The 17377-nt window shown below is 33.3% G+C and overlaps 1 protein-coding gene across 1 annotated transcript; it reads right to left on the bottom strand.

Annotated features, from left to right (window-relative positions):
- Positions 1-5609: 5609 nt before the first annotated feature.
- Positions 5610-9908, bottom strand: LOC123538453 (complement C1q-like protein 2). The gene is made up of 4 exons (XM_045322564.2): positions 9690-9908; positions 8043-8113; positions 7598-7762; positions 5610-6814 (listed from the first exon to the last, which is right to left on the bottom strand). Exons 2-4 carry the CDS (start codon positions 8095-8097, stop codon positions 6510-6512), a joined length of 525 nt encoding a protein of 174 aa, XP_045178499.2. The 5' UTR covers positions 8098-8113; positions 9690-9908; the 3' UTR covers positions 5610-6509.
- Between the last annotated feature and the right edge of the window lie 7469 nt (positions 9909-17377).

Genomic DNA, 17377 nt, shown 5'->3' with positions numbered 1-17377 from the left:
GTGATCTCCAAATTTCGGCCACACTACACATTTTATAAAAGAATTTTAATGCTAAATATCAATGAACTGAATTTTTTGTTTTTCTCCTAAGAAGGTCAGAAGCAATGTCGAATGCATTATCATTATCACTTTCATGAACACTCAACAATTCTGTGTAAGAATTTAAATGCTAGCTCTATATATTCCGTGAATTGATTTTTTCTTTTCTTCTCCTTAAGAATATCAGAAGTAATTTTGAATGCGTTATTCATGTTTCTTGCCTTATTTAATGTTGCAGATGGTGCGTGAACCAACTGAAACGAAGAAAGATTTTGTTATGAAAATGATCTTGGTTGCGTTACCACAATTAGAAAAAAAACTGTATCCAGTAACAAGAGGACCATAGAACAATAATGCCTAACTAACATAAGTTGATGATCTGGTTCTAATACATGAAATATCTATTTTATAGAGCGCTCGGAATATTGTCTGTGAGTGCGTTTGTGAGAGTGCATGAGTGTTTTAATATTGCAATGAGCAGTAAATTCCGTAACGCTGTATAGACATATATTTCTTAACTTTCTTTTTTTCAAAATACAAATCTCAATGAATATAGAATTAACATGCGTTAAATGACCGTGTGGCTTCTTTATTTAATAAAAACTTAGATGTCCGTAAATATCATTGTGTACAGGTCAATTTGTAGCATTGACTGATCAAATAATAAGATAATTTAATTAATGACATGAATAAATGTGTAGCATATTGAAAACGTTAACACCTGCTGATTTGTTACCCCTTCTTTTCAATAAAAACATGTATTATCAATTACAACTTATAACAGGCACCCTCTTCTTGTGATTAACACCGATGTGACAATCGATCTGCTTCCTTTTGTCGTTCGCAGCGGGCGATAACCGTGAAACCTACTGCCAAAGTTTAACTTTTCAAACCGCGTGACATTCCTTTAGAAGGTATACACAAATATTGCAGAATTTCTACCGCATAACGATGTTCTAGCTAACAGTATCAGTCGAGTCTCCAGAAGAATACAACATATTAAAATAAAATACAATGATTTTAATTCACATTTTAATAATATACAGGTACTTATTCGCAAATATAGAAATGAAAGAAATTTCGAATCATCATATATCGGTTGCGTAAAATCACAAATATCATGCACGAACATATAGAATTTTTATTCAGTGAAATCAAAAGATTCAACTTTAATTTTTATTTATAGACATATTCCTCTTTGCAAGGACGCAACTAGCTGTTTTTTTCTTCTTATTATGTGTATTATACTTTATACCAATAGTCTGTGAACATTTTGTGAGGTCCCAAAATAAACAAATTTATCAAATTCTACGACTTTCATATTTATGAAGACCTTATTAGCACCGACATTTAACAGCTACATTTACTCACTTTTCTTCATGAAATTAATGTAACCTTAAATATTATTATATTATGACTCATTTAGCACGTCATCCGACAGGTTTTTGATCTTTTTTACAGTAATGAGTAGAAGATTTAGATACTTTATAAAAGAGAATCCGTCATAGCAGTATAATGTGTATCCGCCATTTTGGAGAAAGCTTGTGAGACATAGCAACGCTATCCAAGGGGGGCGTTCCTTATCAGAAAAATCGGATCTATCCATTGAGCCGCACCATGAGAAAACCAACATAGTGCATTTGCGACCAGCATGGATCCAGACCAGCCTGCGCATCCGCGCAGTCTGGTCAGGGTCCATGCTGTTCGCTAACGGTTTCTCTATAGACTTTGAAAGCAAACAGCATGGATCCTGACCAGACTGCGCAGGCAAATGCACTATGTTGGTTTTCTCATGGTGCAGCTCATTATCATTTTAAATCTCCTGTGAAAATTGGAATCGATGCAGGGTTTTGATATGTCATGAAATCACATTCTTCACACTTCAATATGAATGTGCTTTATACTTCTTGATTTTTTTTTCACATATTGATGAGTTATGAACTCCGGAATGTATTTACTGTAAGTCTTTTTGCTGTTAGTGATTTTAGGCTTGTTTCCATGGAAACAGATTTATCAAAAAAGGTTAAAATATATTGAAATGCTTAACTAATTTGGGAGTTGTTGCCGTAGCGAAGCTGGTGGCCAAGCCGATTTTGATGGTGTGTGTGTTTTGATTTCCTATTTTGACTGTAGCTTGCAAATAACGAATTCAAATTATGGTACAAATATTCATATAGGAGCCGTGCCATGAGTAAACCAACATAGTGGGTTTGCGACCAGCATGGATCCAGACCAGCCTGCGCATCCGCGCAGTCTGGTCAGGATCCATGCTGTTCGCTTTTAAAGCCTACTGCAATTAGAGAAACCGTTAGCGAACAGCATGGATCTTGACCAGTCTGCGCGAATGCGCAGGCTGGTCTGGAACCATGCTGGTCGCAAACAAACTATGTTGGTTTTCCTATGGCGCGGCTCAATTATATAAAGGCTGTGTTTTCCGCCTTGGATTAATATTATGGTCAAATTAATTAGAAAAGACCTATTAGATTGTTTCTCCGCTTCTTATCTTCTAAGTCCGGGAAAGGATTGTCAACAAACTCGAGCATGTATGTCTTTCACCTCATAGATGCGTGGACGGATGGTTCATGGTATGACTGGTCGGAACCAAAAGGAATTATCGACAGTTATTCTCTAACTTTAATTTATAACTCCTTACATAAATGGCTCTGTGACTGGTCTTATTAAATGTAATGATTGCTGGGCTAATAAGTACTAGTAGTGGCTAGCTTTAACTGTTCACCACTCTTGAAACGTAATGCAGAAATAGCAATATCTAAGTTTATCATGCAGAGAATGTGATATCTAACAGCTCACTTATAACCATATGTATTGTAAAATAGTTGCATTTAAATGAAGGAGTTTTCTAATCGTCGGGAATGTAGCACTTTCATAAGGATTGTAAATTCAATTATGGTCTTTTCGCTAGGCAATTTTGTTGCATGCAACATTTGTCATAAACAACAAATCAGTATAAACACACTTTAAAAGGCACGCCCGTAACATCAAACACCTGATGTCGACTTGCATTCTCAATGACGTCATAACCTTCATACGGACATTTCTGCTGTCATTCCGAATAAAGCTCCCTAATTTGTAAAGAAGAATACTAACCGTGTTATAATAATAATAATTATATTAATAATCAAAACATAGAATTATTGTAGCAGCAGTGGAAAAAGCAGCAGAATAACCAGTAACAGCAGTGGCATATAGACAGACATGTAAAGCAAAATAATAATTATACATTTGCTTCTCAAGATAAGGAACTTTTTCACACGTGTATCAAAATTGTGATCTTGGAAAACATGGCCGTACGGAGCTATTTCCTGTGTCTTTTACGTGAAGTGTGCATTTATTTTTTTTTTCTAAATCAGGTCACAGCTAAGATCTTTCAGTCTTGGCTGTATGCATAAAATTACATTATGTAAAATTACTTCTAAATTCTTCATTCACTCGGATATTGTTATAGTCTATAACTACATATTTTACCCATTTGCCATTCTTCCATATTATCTTATCTATTCTATCCGTTCCTTCTTTTTTACTGGAAAAAAAAAACATAGTGTAAACAGATTGTTTAACACTGATATATACAATACGGAATTTATTTGGACACACATCGACTGGTGCAATATTTTCTTTTTACTGTTAACTCGTCCTAATACATCGCCTAATTGTACAAAACAATGATAAACAAAACTGTTGCCAAGCATCTAAAGTACTCTTCTGGATAGGAACATTTATCATTTTGCTGCCAAAGGAAACACATTTCAGTTTTTCTTTTTCAAAGAACTTGCATATTCTCTAAATAGCATACCATCCTTAAGTCAGGTTTCATGAAAAATTTCCTTGCATTTTGAAAGTTAAGAGAGGAGCTATCGTTTTTGCTGACGGATGGACAGACGTATCGACGAACTTATGGTTAACTGGACGCAATAAAAAAATGTTTGTATTCTGCAATACTGCTTACTGTCTATGTTGCTAGTTTCGTGAAGACAGAAAGACAGACAGAAAACGAACGGATTGAAACATAAAACAAAATAACTCGTTTATTTTACGATTGATTCTATCTATTTACCAAATTTCATAAAATAGGAAAATAGTCTCACTTGAGAATTATCATCTGACAGATAAATGTCGTCCGTATCCACTCAATCATTTTTTTAAACCCGGTATCAAAAAAAATATCTTATTCAGACAGTGGACAACTACTGTTTCAATTTTAATATTGAAAGCATGCCTTAAATACTTTTGCGTGTTTGAATTACATTTTCAGAAGTTTTATGCAGTAAATGAGTGTAAAACTATATACAATCAGACATATCCTGCAGATGTGCCAAAATTAAAAGCCATCAACTGCTGTAAAAAACAATATAAATACACACATCTAGGCACCGAAGCTCAGTATTTTCTCCGAGTCCAATATATCAAAATAGAAATAGAAGTTTTGTACCAAGTTTTACAGATAGAGATATAACGTAAGTAACTATACAATTTTGTATTAATAGATTTGTTGAAGTTTTGGCTAAATGACAACCTATTTTACATATTCGGGAAAAGTAGCTATCATGAATATCAATATGTCTAAAGTGTGGTTGCTAGTATGAAAACGTCGAAATTGGTGTATTAGAACTAAATCTTATTTGCATCACTGGCATAATTAAAGTTTATTTGCATCACTTGCATGATTAAAGTTTATTTGCATCACTTGCATGATTAAAGCTCATTTGCAGCACTGGCATAAATAACTTTATTTCACATAGCCCTACAGTATTAAATGTAAATTTGAATATAAGAAATTGTGGTGAAATATTCTTATAATTATAGATAAAACATAGTTACTGTGTTCAGGGATGATCAAGGTTGCAGGCGTCAGGGAGGCCATTTTGTTTTAAAACGTATAGCATTTTTTTTTTCTCAAAAAAAAATGTTACATTTATACTTTGGCATTTTCTCTCTGTAACAAGGTTTTCCAACATTTAATTATAAACGAACGCAGACTGCGTACGTACATAATATCGTGACAGCGTGAACGTTGTTAATGACCTTTTTGGCAATTTCGTTTTATTTCGTGATAACTGGTCGCCGTTTTTCGTTTAGTAAGGGAGAACATTCATTAGATGGCGTCGCTGTTCCGTCTGATGAAATAGAACTGCCAGGAAGCTGAGTATAATGTTTATTGCAACAAAATATGTGCATTTTATAATATAACCTTGTTACCTTGGTAAGGAAATCAAATGTAAATGTAAGAAATGAATTCTGTTTTTTCGGAGTTCATGCGAAATGGACAGTATAGGAGCGGCACAATGAAATAAGAATCGCTAGCTATTCTGTTACGGACAAAATATTTTAAGTCAGAATGAGAGGATTTTTTGTACAACTTTGTATTGTTGTATTACTATACTTCGAAATTGTTTTTATTTTCCGTGGAAAAAGAAAATAATTGCAGGAAATGTCACATCCAGTTATTTTCAACACATTTCATTCTGCAGTAAATTTCCTATATTTCTAGTAGAAATGCGGGTCTCATACAACCTGGCATCTTGTTCATAAAAAGTATACTAAACAACAAGTAAACCAATTCTATATTTTATTCAGCGAATATTTTTCAAAAGTGAGTAATAGTTCCTCTCTTCACAATAAAAGTGATCAAATTAAAGAAATTAGCGAATACTTACTCATACCATAACCTAAAGAATTACCAATAACACTCATGACTAACGCCTAATTAACGGAAGAATAAAGTATTAACAAAAGTGGAAAGATGAAAAACAAAGTCTTTATTGATAAATAACGATCCAAAAAATATTGGCAAAAACATTACAGTGCTTTCGAGCTAATATTACAGATGTTTGAATCTTAATTTTATCTTTTTACAGAGATTATAAACAAAGGAAACAAATGAGTCTCTCAAAAGAAAAAAAAGAAAACACACCAGATTAAAATATGAAGAGAGTGTCTATTGTTTATTACAAAACTCAAGTGAACAGAAGCGACAACTCTTTTTTCTTCTTTTCTGGGTGTACGTGCATTTGTTGACATGTTTTTATGGAATCATTATCATTATATACTATTAAACCTTTCAACACTACTAAAAGCTTCAAAACTTTTTTTCTAAACACTGGGATTTAGATTTGTGAGAAATACCAATGCTTCCCACTGGTAACAATAAACAAAGGCATTAATCTACAGTTTATTTTTTATTTAGAACTGTTGTGGTATGCAATACGACCAAATATGTAGATGTTAAAACAGAAAGATACAATCTTACTCTATCAATTCACTTAAAGCATAGATTTTTGCGGACATTTAAAGCAGGTTCTTTTCATATATCTATTTTGTTTTATCAAGAGTTATATCAATATACAGAAAATCGTTTTTTTTTTCTGACCAATTACATAAAAATATGGGTAAAGATATTACAATTCATACAGTAATATTAGTATTTGAAATTAGACTTGTAGAGATCGTTTCTATTTGCCGACCGCGGCCGAACCAGAATCATGCAAGTGCTGATGAGAGTCAGGATGTAAGACATATCCTGTAAAGGTTGAGTAAATCTGTTGTGGAAGACCGAAGAGAGCAAACTCCTGGGACTCTTTTGACTGGATCTGGACTCTGTCACCTAGCTGTAACTTGAGCAGCACGGTTTGGCTACCGACCGTGTGTGAATTGTAGCCACTGACGCTCACCATAACATTGCCATTGTGAAGTAGGTCCAACCACATGATGGTGTCTTTGTTCGAACTGTAGGCGTGGAAGTGAAAGACATAGAGGCCTGGAATAAGAATGAAAATGATAATATGCAAGTAAAACATAGATATTCAGATAGCAGTAACTCAGATCCGAACAATTCACTTGAGAGCAAAAACAGTGAGGTATCAGCTGCTGTTGATGGTAACGAACGACTCTGTATAAAACTAGTTAGAGATACGATAGCAATGATATTATAGCAGTTGCTCTTAATGGTAACGAACAACTCACTCGAGGGCAAAACCAAAGATATGATAGCAGCCTCTATTAAAGGTTACAAACAACTCACTCGAGAGCAGAAACAAGGATATATCCATTTATTAGCGAGCTAAAGCAAGGATATGATAGCAGCCGATATTAAAAGGGACAAAGAGTTTAAGTATAACACATCAATATCAAATCATGACAGTTTCCATCTAGTTGTAAAAGATTTTTGCGTAGTAAAGGGTTTGCCGCCGAACTCGTTGTTAGATTAGGGACCGTAACGGTTTTATTATGTCTTCTTAAACACATGCAATTCCATATTTACCGACAGAGAGATAGAACTAAATGTCTTCTTAAACACATGCAATTCCGTATTTACCGACAGAGAGATAGAACTAAATGTCTTCTTAAACACATGCAATTCCGTATTTACCGACAGAGAGATAGAACTAAATGTCTTCTTAAACACATGCAATTCCGTATTTACCGACAGAGAGATAGAACTAAATGTCTTCTTAAAAGCTGCACGGCATTGGCATATCTTAATCATTGCTGAATATATGTTGTTCCTACTAAAAGAGGTTATATGTAGTAATGTAATTACCAGGAACAGGGCAAGTAAAAACTCCAGTGGATGGGTTATAACCATTGTGCTCATTGACAAATATAATGTCATATTTTATAGTGTCCTTATTGTACACATTCTGCGTGCTTGAAAGTCCAACGGAAAACGAAACGGTGTGGTCACTGCTAAGAGGTGCCGACTTCGCTGAAAAAAAATTATCGTACATATAGTGATATAAGTTATCACCAAAAGAGAAGAATGAAATGTTTGCCAAATACGTCTATTTTGTATGATTTGAATAATGTTAATATTAGAGCCAGTTTCATGAATTTGAATAACATGTTTAAGTTGCAATTCGGATAACCTGTTTGAAAAATGAAAAATTTAAGCAACCAATGTTAAATACACATCGAATTATTTTTTTTTTTACTTTTTATATTTGACTATTCATACTGAGTGTGTAAACAATATTGTAATTACTAACTTGAATGTACCGCTGCCAGCACTAGCACTGCGACTTTCATTGCAAATGATTCCATACTTGTTTGTGTCTATCTGCAAATAAATAAACGAAAGAGGGTTTTGACTTGAATAAGGTTCATTTCATTTATCATTGGAAAAGTAAGCTGCAAAAATAATACTGAATTTTAAATAAAATTATTAAGAATGCATCATATCTTTTTGTTTTTAAATTTTGAAGCAGTATTTACAAACTATTTCCTGTGTTAAAGGCTAAGTAAACGTTTTTGCATAAACGTTTAATTTTAACACTAAACAGTGAGCATCAACGTTATGAGAATTAAAAAAAACTTTCAAAGCATTTTTAAAATGTTCACAATAACTATTTTCTAGATGAGTATCAGTCTATTTTGCTTATGTTAGGTTTTAATGCCTTCTCAAATTATTTGCCATACGGCGATTTTTTTATGTAAGTCTGATGGATGACTTCCTCGCATGAAAGAAATCTCAACCACAAGATAGACTTCCAGTACAATGATTCAAAATCAAACATTATTACTTTTATTTGTAAGTCATTGTTAGTAAGGATTTCTAGGCGGTACGTAAAAAAGCAATAATACTATTTGTAATAGATAAAGTAGGAAATCATTGATCGTTGTTAGCTGCATTCAATGCAGTGTGCTCGAAATGACAATTGGTAATACCGGCTCGATTACGTTTTTCCCTGCTAATGTTTTCATCACTTTTACGGAAACGTTACATTTGACCGAAGGATGCCGAAAAAACAGAAGATACGAAATCGTACAGAAATTGCCAGTTTCCATTACGGGTCCACAACTTTTAACCAAGAAGTAATAAAATGTCCACATAAAACTATATCTTTACGATTTTGTTATAGACGAAACTATTATGTTTAACAATTCTGGGAAAGCGATATACGTCTGCAGAAGTACATGCATATACTTCATCACATTATCTTGATGACTGTTTTAAGTTTTTGCATTACTTATCTTATCTACAATACAATCAAATTGCCATTTGTCTTTCTAGCTATCAATGTAAAATATACATTTTTTTTCATAGTTTCACTTCGTGGGTTGTTTATCAATGTTCAGTATGTGTTTATATAATATTTGCATTTCATATACTACTCGACTATGCAAATTTATATCATATTTGCATTTCATATGCTACTCGACTATATGTTGAAGACGACAATGAATTACAATGACATTTGATATGTATATGGAAGAAAACAATAGTTAGTCTTATGCTACGATCTTACGAAGAACAAAGTCAGAACTAGCTAATTTTGTTCCTACATTTTTGTAAGAAAGCAAATTATATTTTGTAACAAAGACCTATATCTTTGCCGTATGTCAGTTAATTTTTAAAATGAAAACATTTTTATAAAATTTTAGGTAAAATTAGATAATTAAATATCTTGTTTATAACATTTGCACGTTAATTTCAATCTTAAATTAACTTACTTTTGAAAAGAGATGCTGAAATGAAAATAACACTAAAAATCATGTATATTTAACTAAAACCTCTGTAAAACATATATGATAAACAGTTACAAAACACTCATTGGTTCAATGTTTATCTCTAAATATAAAACTAAGCTGACATTTAACCAGAAGCTGAACATTTATTATAAGAATATACTTACTATTTCGTATTACGATTGTATATCTTCAAGTAATCTGGTTTTGTTCTTTTAAACGTTCACGCTCGAAAATGGTAAACACCTTTATGCACTTCAGATAGTTATGTAATATGATGTCTTAATTTTTCAAGTATATTTCTCAAACGAATATATCTATGAACGTTTTTCGACAACAAGTATAAAAGCCAAATTTGCAACGTGTGCGTTGGACTTAAATACAGTCGATAAAACGTCGGCTCACATCTGCGCATGCACTGAATGTTTTTTTACTATTCATTTTTTCAATGATATCTAATTTGTAACATGCACTCTTGACACCTTTATGCAAAAAAATACTTCATTGATAATGCAATATTTTATCTGTGCAAGAGGGTCGTTCTTACTATTTCGAAATTTCTAGATTTTGTTAAACGATATTGATACAAAATGTACATTTAAATTATTCCGACCAGCGAAGATTGGAACCAGGTATTTTTTGAATTCGACTTTTGTGATACCCATCAAACTGACAAACCATAGAAGTATACTTTGCCTATTAAAATATATCATTGCAAATGATTGTCGAATGCTTTTGAAAACTAAAAAAAGTGGTAGACTGTCATCTTAATTTTTGGCATAGTGTCTTTAATCATGCTTTAAAAACTAAATTTCTGAGAGCACTTAGGGAACTGGTATTTAAAGAGAACTAATGCTGTTGCAAATATACACTTTAATGATTCTTAGGAATTATGAAAATGATTCTGAGGGATTTATGAACTTATGGACATTTAACATGCAATATCGTGAATTAACCAACCCTGTACTAACTGCAAAAGGGTACAATTTTTCATTGTATGCAGGACATCCAATCCAAAGTTCTCAGAGCTATGAATTTAATATCATTTGCATATGAGGCTATGAGTTATCCCCACATCGTCTCGAAAGCAGTACATTTAAAATCGTTTAGTTTTCGTCACACAATTCAATAATTTGACCCAGACAATCACTTAAGTAGTATATAAAAAGCATCATTCATCAAAAACGAATTATGATTCCCTCAAAGTCAATATTATATTTAGGCCATCGTTTAATTGCTAAATTTAAATATTTATTTGGCGGTCACCTACGTCATAGATGTTATAAATTTAAATCATTAAGCCTAATATAACTTAGGTGTTTTGACGGGTGTATCTTTAATCCATTTCATTATAACAGATTGACAGCTTGTAAACCTGAAGACTTAACTAAAATTGATTTTTAATCTTTAATGTACTGAGTGATGCATTATTTATGGATACTTAATCTATAAGCTGTAAAGGTATATTGAATAGACGAAAATTTACCACATAACATTTATAAAGTGTTCTGTCTCTTTTGATGTAACAAATCCTTAAAATGGTGAATGAAAAGAAAAATAGAAAGTAATTATTATGTGGTTTTCATTGATTCCACTTTAAGAAAAAGACCCACAGCGTGTCCAAGGGAATGGATCAAAACAAGGGACAATATAATTTACTGTAACAACTACATACAATTCAGCATGAACGTTATATTAAAAGTTTTCTTTAATTGCTTATTTTAATCACATTTCTATAGTAAGCACATATAAGGGAGAGTAAACCATTTCACTTCATATCAAGAGCTGAAATGAGAAAGTTTGACTTTGGCCTAGATCGCCTCGCCTTATGATTGCAATGACCGAATGTGGTCATACCTAGCTTTTACTTTGGCCTAGATCGCCTCCCAAGTGCAAAAATGATGTTCCAGATATTGAAAAAAAAACCCACCATTTTAACAGGATATTAAATTGCAACTTAAACTGCCGGTAGATGACCGAATGGAGTCATACCTAGCTTCTGCATGCCCTTAAAGTATCCCCTATATTATCCCTTATGTGATCTTTTTAAATCTTAGAATATAACTTTTTTTGCTATGATCTACTTTTTTTGGACAAAATGGCCATAATGGAGATATTTCGGTAATATATATAAGTGTTAGAACATAAAAACTACGAATTGCCAAATCTTTGCATTTACTGTCCGTTTGTCATTTCTTTGGGGCGATTTAGGCCGAAGTCACACATTAACATTAAGTATACGCTGGTATGAAGCCACAACTGAAGTGTGTAAAGGTAATTTTTAGAATACCAGGTACTTATTTCATAAGATATAGATGTCAGTTTAGACCGATCCCCTGTTATTTACACTCAAACGTCTATAATAAAAACTTTTAATGAAGCAACAATGTTTCTTCACTTTTGTTTTTGTCAACCGGAAAATTAAACTGTGTTTGTTTACATTTTAGTTTACTGTGCCAAAGGTTGTTTCAATATTTGTTGGAGATTGTTATATATTTAACCATAGACCACATGTAATTACAGGATAACCCGTTTTATTGATACACATACATGAACATCATGCACCCCAAAGTTCTGGTATAAGAAAGTCAATTTTGAATTAAATATCAGAATAAATAATTTGACATTAGTATATGCACAATTCATTACGCATTTATCGTATATTGGGGAGAATCTAAATCTTATTCCGGACCTTTATAGAGGCTTTAAGGCTGGTTATTCACAAATGGACGGTTATTGTCAAATATACACATAACTTTACTTAAAGTTTTTAAGAGAATTTTAAAAGTTCCCATCACCATATCTGCAAACTATGTGCGTGCATTTCTTTCGTGATTTTGTAACTTTGGCTCATGTTGGATTGTTAAAATGATCTAAAATCACTTCAAAGACAAGGTTAATCTCAACTGGAATTTTAAGGAGACGTTATTTACAATTTCCGTTACTTTCTGGGTCTTCGCAATTCCCGAGGTTATGACCCGATTGCTTTTCAAAAACCCATCGCATATTGCGTTCACTACAATTGAACATTACCCTCTCCTCGTCGACTGAGCTCGAGGAGAAGGAGGTGAACTGATGATAGGCCGTTAACATGGACCGGACTTCTTTGATAATTCTTCTTTGTCTTCCTTTTCAGTGATATTTCTTTTTAATCAATGTGTTAGCCCCATACTTTGAGGAAAGAAATATTACAACATTAACAAAATGGAAGAGTTTAATATGGAAACATGGATCTTATTGTTTTGCTAGACTTAAAAAGCCAGACCAAGTTGAAGATTTCCCCATCCTTCGAGTTTTCAGTAATATTTAATTCTAAGGCTATAAAATCAATGCTTTCGTCGCGATGAAGACTTTTTTGAATTTTGGAACAACCATCATTGTGTACTTTGTTCGAGCGCGTGGGTGTATTGATTTAGACTGAACAATTTGCTTAATATTATGTTTATCTTTGTCAATATTACAGTATTACTTCAAATTCACCTGTCAAATAAAGTATTAAAAGCATTTAAATAGCATTATGAAACCAGTCATTCATTTTTTTTCCGTTAAGATCTCACACGTTATGTAATGTATACATACCAGAAAAAGACCTGCGAGCGGTTCTTTGTCATATACACAGTGTATCAAAAACGAGCTAAATGGCTGAGAGATGATTTTAATGTTTTCTTTTATTGGCGGAATATGTCCGGATAAGGAACAAGGATGTCCAAAACGAGTTTATCAGTTCACAGATTTCTTCTCAGTACCATGTAATGGTTTTGCAACGATTAAGTAATTTGAAATTTTAATGGATGAACTACTCTAAGACTTTTACCTTAAATATTTACGTTCCTAGAATATCATGAGAAAAGTAAAACATGTTACGCCGTATTTTTACGTTTCGTTCCTAGAATCTCACCAAAAAGAGAAAGATAACAATAAAAGTTACCCCCAATTTTACGTTCCTAGAATCTAACCAAAAAAGAAAAAGATAACAATAAAAGTTACCCCCAATTTTACGTTCCTAGAGTAGCACCAAAAAGAGAAAGATATCTACAAAAGTTACCCCCAATTTTACTTTCCTAGAATATCAACAAACAATAAAAAAAGCTATAAACCAAACCGCTACTTGACTACTCCAGTCATTCTTTTATGACATTTTCATAAAAAAAAAGAAATTTTACTGATAACAGTTTCTCATTAAGTTCAGTTTCTTTTTCTTCACAGTGTATTTAAAGGTGATTTATCAATAACTATCAAGCCACCAAAATATTCATACAGATACGAGATTTATTACGTGCAAGGGACCAGTATTTGTTTTAAATCGTCATGACAGCTGAAAAAATGTTGAAATGAGTTCCATTAGGTCTTACACACTGAGAACTTACCATTTGTTATCCACCCACAGATATGCTCTCCTGATCTTACGCTGTCAAAATTCATTCTCATCCATCAGAGGTTCGTCAAAATCCCGAGACGAACCTCTGATTTATTTCCATCATTTACTTGGTGAGCATGCGCACTCGTAATTACTATCGGGAGTGGTTTCAGCCAATCATTGTTCGCCATTATTTGGAACTCCGAATTGAAACTTCAAAAAATATGTAAACAAGATACTTGCTTACGATGGATAAAGGCTGTATTCCATGATTGCAATAATAAAGATTTATTCCTGTAATTCGACGTTAAGAGATTATCATCAAGAAATAATAATATTCGTCGTAAATGGACATCGTATTCCCTCGATAATATGGAAAGGACGCGGTCACGCTTTTCACGGACGATTTTGATTGGTTCGCTACGATTTGTCGCGAAACGACGCTGATTGGCTGAAACGTTTTACCTGTAATGTAACCAAACCATAAATATCGGCGAAATGTGCCAGAGGTTCATCCGGGGAACCACGGTAGACCTCTGGTATGCGAGAATGTCAAAATTACTCATTATCATAAACTATTAGTACGCCTTTCTCAGTTTAACAAGTGCACACACCCTTTTAGTCCTGAGACACCTTTGAATTTGAAACGGATGCATACACCAAGGAGATAAACTAGGTATATATAATAGTTTATCCTGTCACTTGCAGTATTTTCGACCCGATATCAGGGTGCCGTATATCTTTCTTGATACCGTCAGTTGATCATGTGACCAGTGATATACGGTCAGTTGATCATGTGACCTTATGATCGATATTGTTGTCATAAGAAATTTTGCAACGAAACCATCATCATTGTGTTGGAAATGTCCGAACTAAGAAAATGAGTGGTCAAATAATGAGTTTTTATTCAAAAACGAAGAAGTTCTTGCGATTTTGCCGGTAATCACGTCATTATATAAGTGACGTCATTACGAATATGACGTCATTAAAGCGGTTGTCGCACACTTTTTTTTGTAAAATAAATTGCCAAATATCGGAAAATGAAGTAATGACAAGATAAATAGAATAATAGGTTAGTGCCTAAGATGGAGAAAGTTTATCTGGCTCGGCTCCGGACCTTATCAGGTTCGCCTTCGGCTCACCCGATAACCTCCTCCTCCTCGCCAGATAAACTTTCTCATCTACGGCACTAACCTATTATTCTCTATTTGTATTACTTACCTCTATGGTTACCGTTCATTTGTTATTCATTCTTCACTGGATGTGTTTTTGAAAGTTAAAAAGCAAAGAAAGAATAGAAGACTTGGTTTGATTAACTGTGTCTTCAGGTATTATATCACTAGCTGAAACGGATCTATATTGCACGGTAAACAGAGTCTATAACCCCTAATGACCTGTAGTAATAACGACACTCAGTACAAAATTTAAGCGTTATTATGAAAGAATGTTCTAAATTTTATACTAGTAAAAATACATTAAATCAACGCTGACTCGTGCATCGGTTACACGTGCACCCTGGCTCACTCGGTCAGTTCATGTGGTCATGACCGCATTTATTCAAGTTTCTCTTTGAAATTTCTTTGTCTGGGCCGAGCGTCGTAGCTCAAACATGACAGCTGGTCCTTTCGTAATTATCTATTTTTTGCTGCTAAAATTAAATTTAAGCACATGTCGTTCTCTTACTCCTATAGTGCACTTGGTGTTTTTGAAATTATGATTGCAAGCTCCATTTAGGATTTATACTTACTCCAAGAATCGAAAATTCGTCCTCGAATTCCGGAGGTGCATAGCTCATTTGACGTCGTTACTTATTAATAATAATATAAGTGGTTAAGTCAAACCATCAAACAGATACTAACCTGAACGAAGAGCATAAATAATCGTCATTTTTTTAAAAAAAATCCATGAATCTATTTTCTAAAATATTAACTGATTGATCAGTATTTTGACCTGTTTCTGTAAACTATGCTAGGCAAACACCATCATTCTGTGCGAACGATTCATTAGCATTGTTTATGACGTCATTACTTTAAACGACATTTTCTCGATGTAACGTCGGATGATATTAATGCAATACAGAAGAAATGAACAATAAATAAAATCCCAGCAGAAGTTGTTGTCTTCAAGGGGTCAGACTCCAGTAAAGCATTTCCGACGGGTTAATTTGTACTTGTAAATATATACACGTATATATTGACACAGTACATGTGTACACAAACATGTTGGCCAATAATAAAAGGACTGAAAATAAATATAACGTACAGTGTTTCTTAGAACATTATACCCATGGCCTCATCCGGAAAAATAATTTTTATTTTTGATATTAACAGTCGGTAATGGCTATGCCCGGAGGTTTTGCAATATCTTTTAAATTGTTTCTTAAATTACACCCCCATAAAGTCAGTTTGGGTCAATTTTGTCAAGGTGCAGCTAGAGCTACCAAACTTGGTAATTATTATTATTACGTGTCCAAAGTGTTTAACCATTAATTAGGTGTCATGTCTCCATAGAAATATTAATGAATTTCGACAAACTGCGACAAGACCTTTATAAAACTGCACTAAATCTAATTCTAATATTCTAATGGAACTTGTAAAACAATTTGAGAAGATTAGATGTCGATTGGTGAGAATGTGAACATGTATTAACCAACGATTAAGAAGACAACATCAACAATTTCTACTTCTGTCGTTGATTATACTGTCAATCATATAGACCTGCTTTTTAGAAATCTACCTAGTAGAAATATTTAGAAATATTTATTTAGAGTCAAGGCTCAAGAAAGTAAAATGACTTTTACAGATATGCTATATGTAGTAATTTAAGTCATCGTGTACTAAAATCATACTTATTTGATGTTGTGTTTTGGTTACTTTCAATTATGCCAATGTGGCATGCGATACATCAACAATGGCGGATAAAAATTAGAATGGCAAATTACGCTTAGTGCTCATTAAGTTTGAAATTTATTATTGGTTTTACAAACACACGCTACCTTTGCCGTGTACATGTTAGCTGTACTTGAACTCGGTTTTGCTTTATTTTGTTGTCATTTTGGATAATTCGTTCAATTCATAACATCTGTATAACAGAAAATTGCTTAAGGCGATGGTGGTGGGGTGAGCATAAGGGATGTTCTCATGAACAGACACAGACACATGAACAGACACAGACACATGAACAGACACAATAAGACGTGTGTATGCTTCATAAGAATAATTCTTATTGTAAATTTATCCGATTATGGCGTGCATAGAATAATAGATAATGATCATAAATGAAAAGAGGTGTTTATGAACCAGCTTTGACTTGTACCTTCCGTATTACATCCTAAAAGATAATATTCTAAGTACAATTGAGTCAATACATCGTAGCAATTTAGACTTCACCGCATTAAAAATTCCTAAAATTTAATACAATAAATTTTTTTCACTGTTGTATCGAAATGAATGAAACTTGAGGCATTAGCATAGAGAGACCTCCTGTCGTTTTGCCCCA

This window comes from Mercenaria mercenaria, chromosome 18, assembly GCF_021730395.1.
Source record: "Mercenaria mercenaria strain notata chromosome 18, MADL_Memer_1, whole genome shotgun sequence".
Lineage (NCBI taxonomy): Eukaryota > Metazoa > Mollusca > Bivalvia > Venerida > Veneridae > Mercenaria > Mercenaria mercenaria.
This window is presented reverse-complemented; position numbering and strand designations above follow the sequence as displayed.

Excerpts from the sequence above, each read along its gene's own strand:
- LOC123538453 (XM_045322564.2), bottom strand. The coding sequence starts at position 8,097 with ATGGAATCATTTGCAATGAAAGTCGCAGTGCTAGTGCTGGCAGCGGTA. Across the intron at positions 7,763-8,042 it reads GCTGGCAGCGGTACATTCAA|CGAAGTCGGCACCTCTTAGC; the intron begins GTTAGTAATTAC and ends ATTTTTTTTCAG. Across the intron at positions 6,815-7,597 it reads TTTTACTTGCCCTGTTCCTG|GCCTCTATGTCTTTCACTTC; the intron begins GTAATTACATTA and ends TTCTTATTCCAG.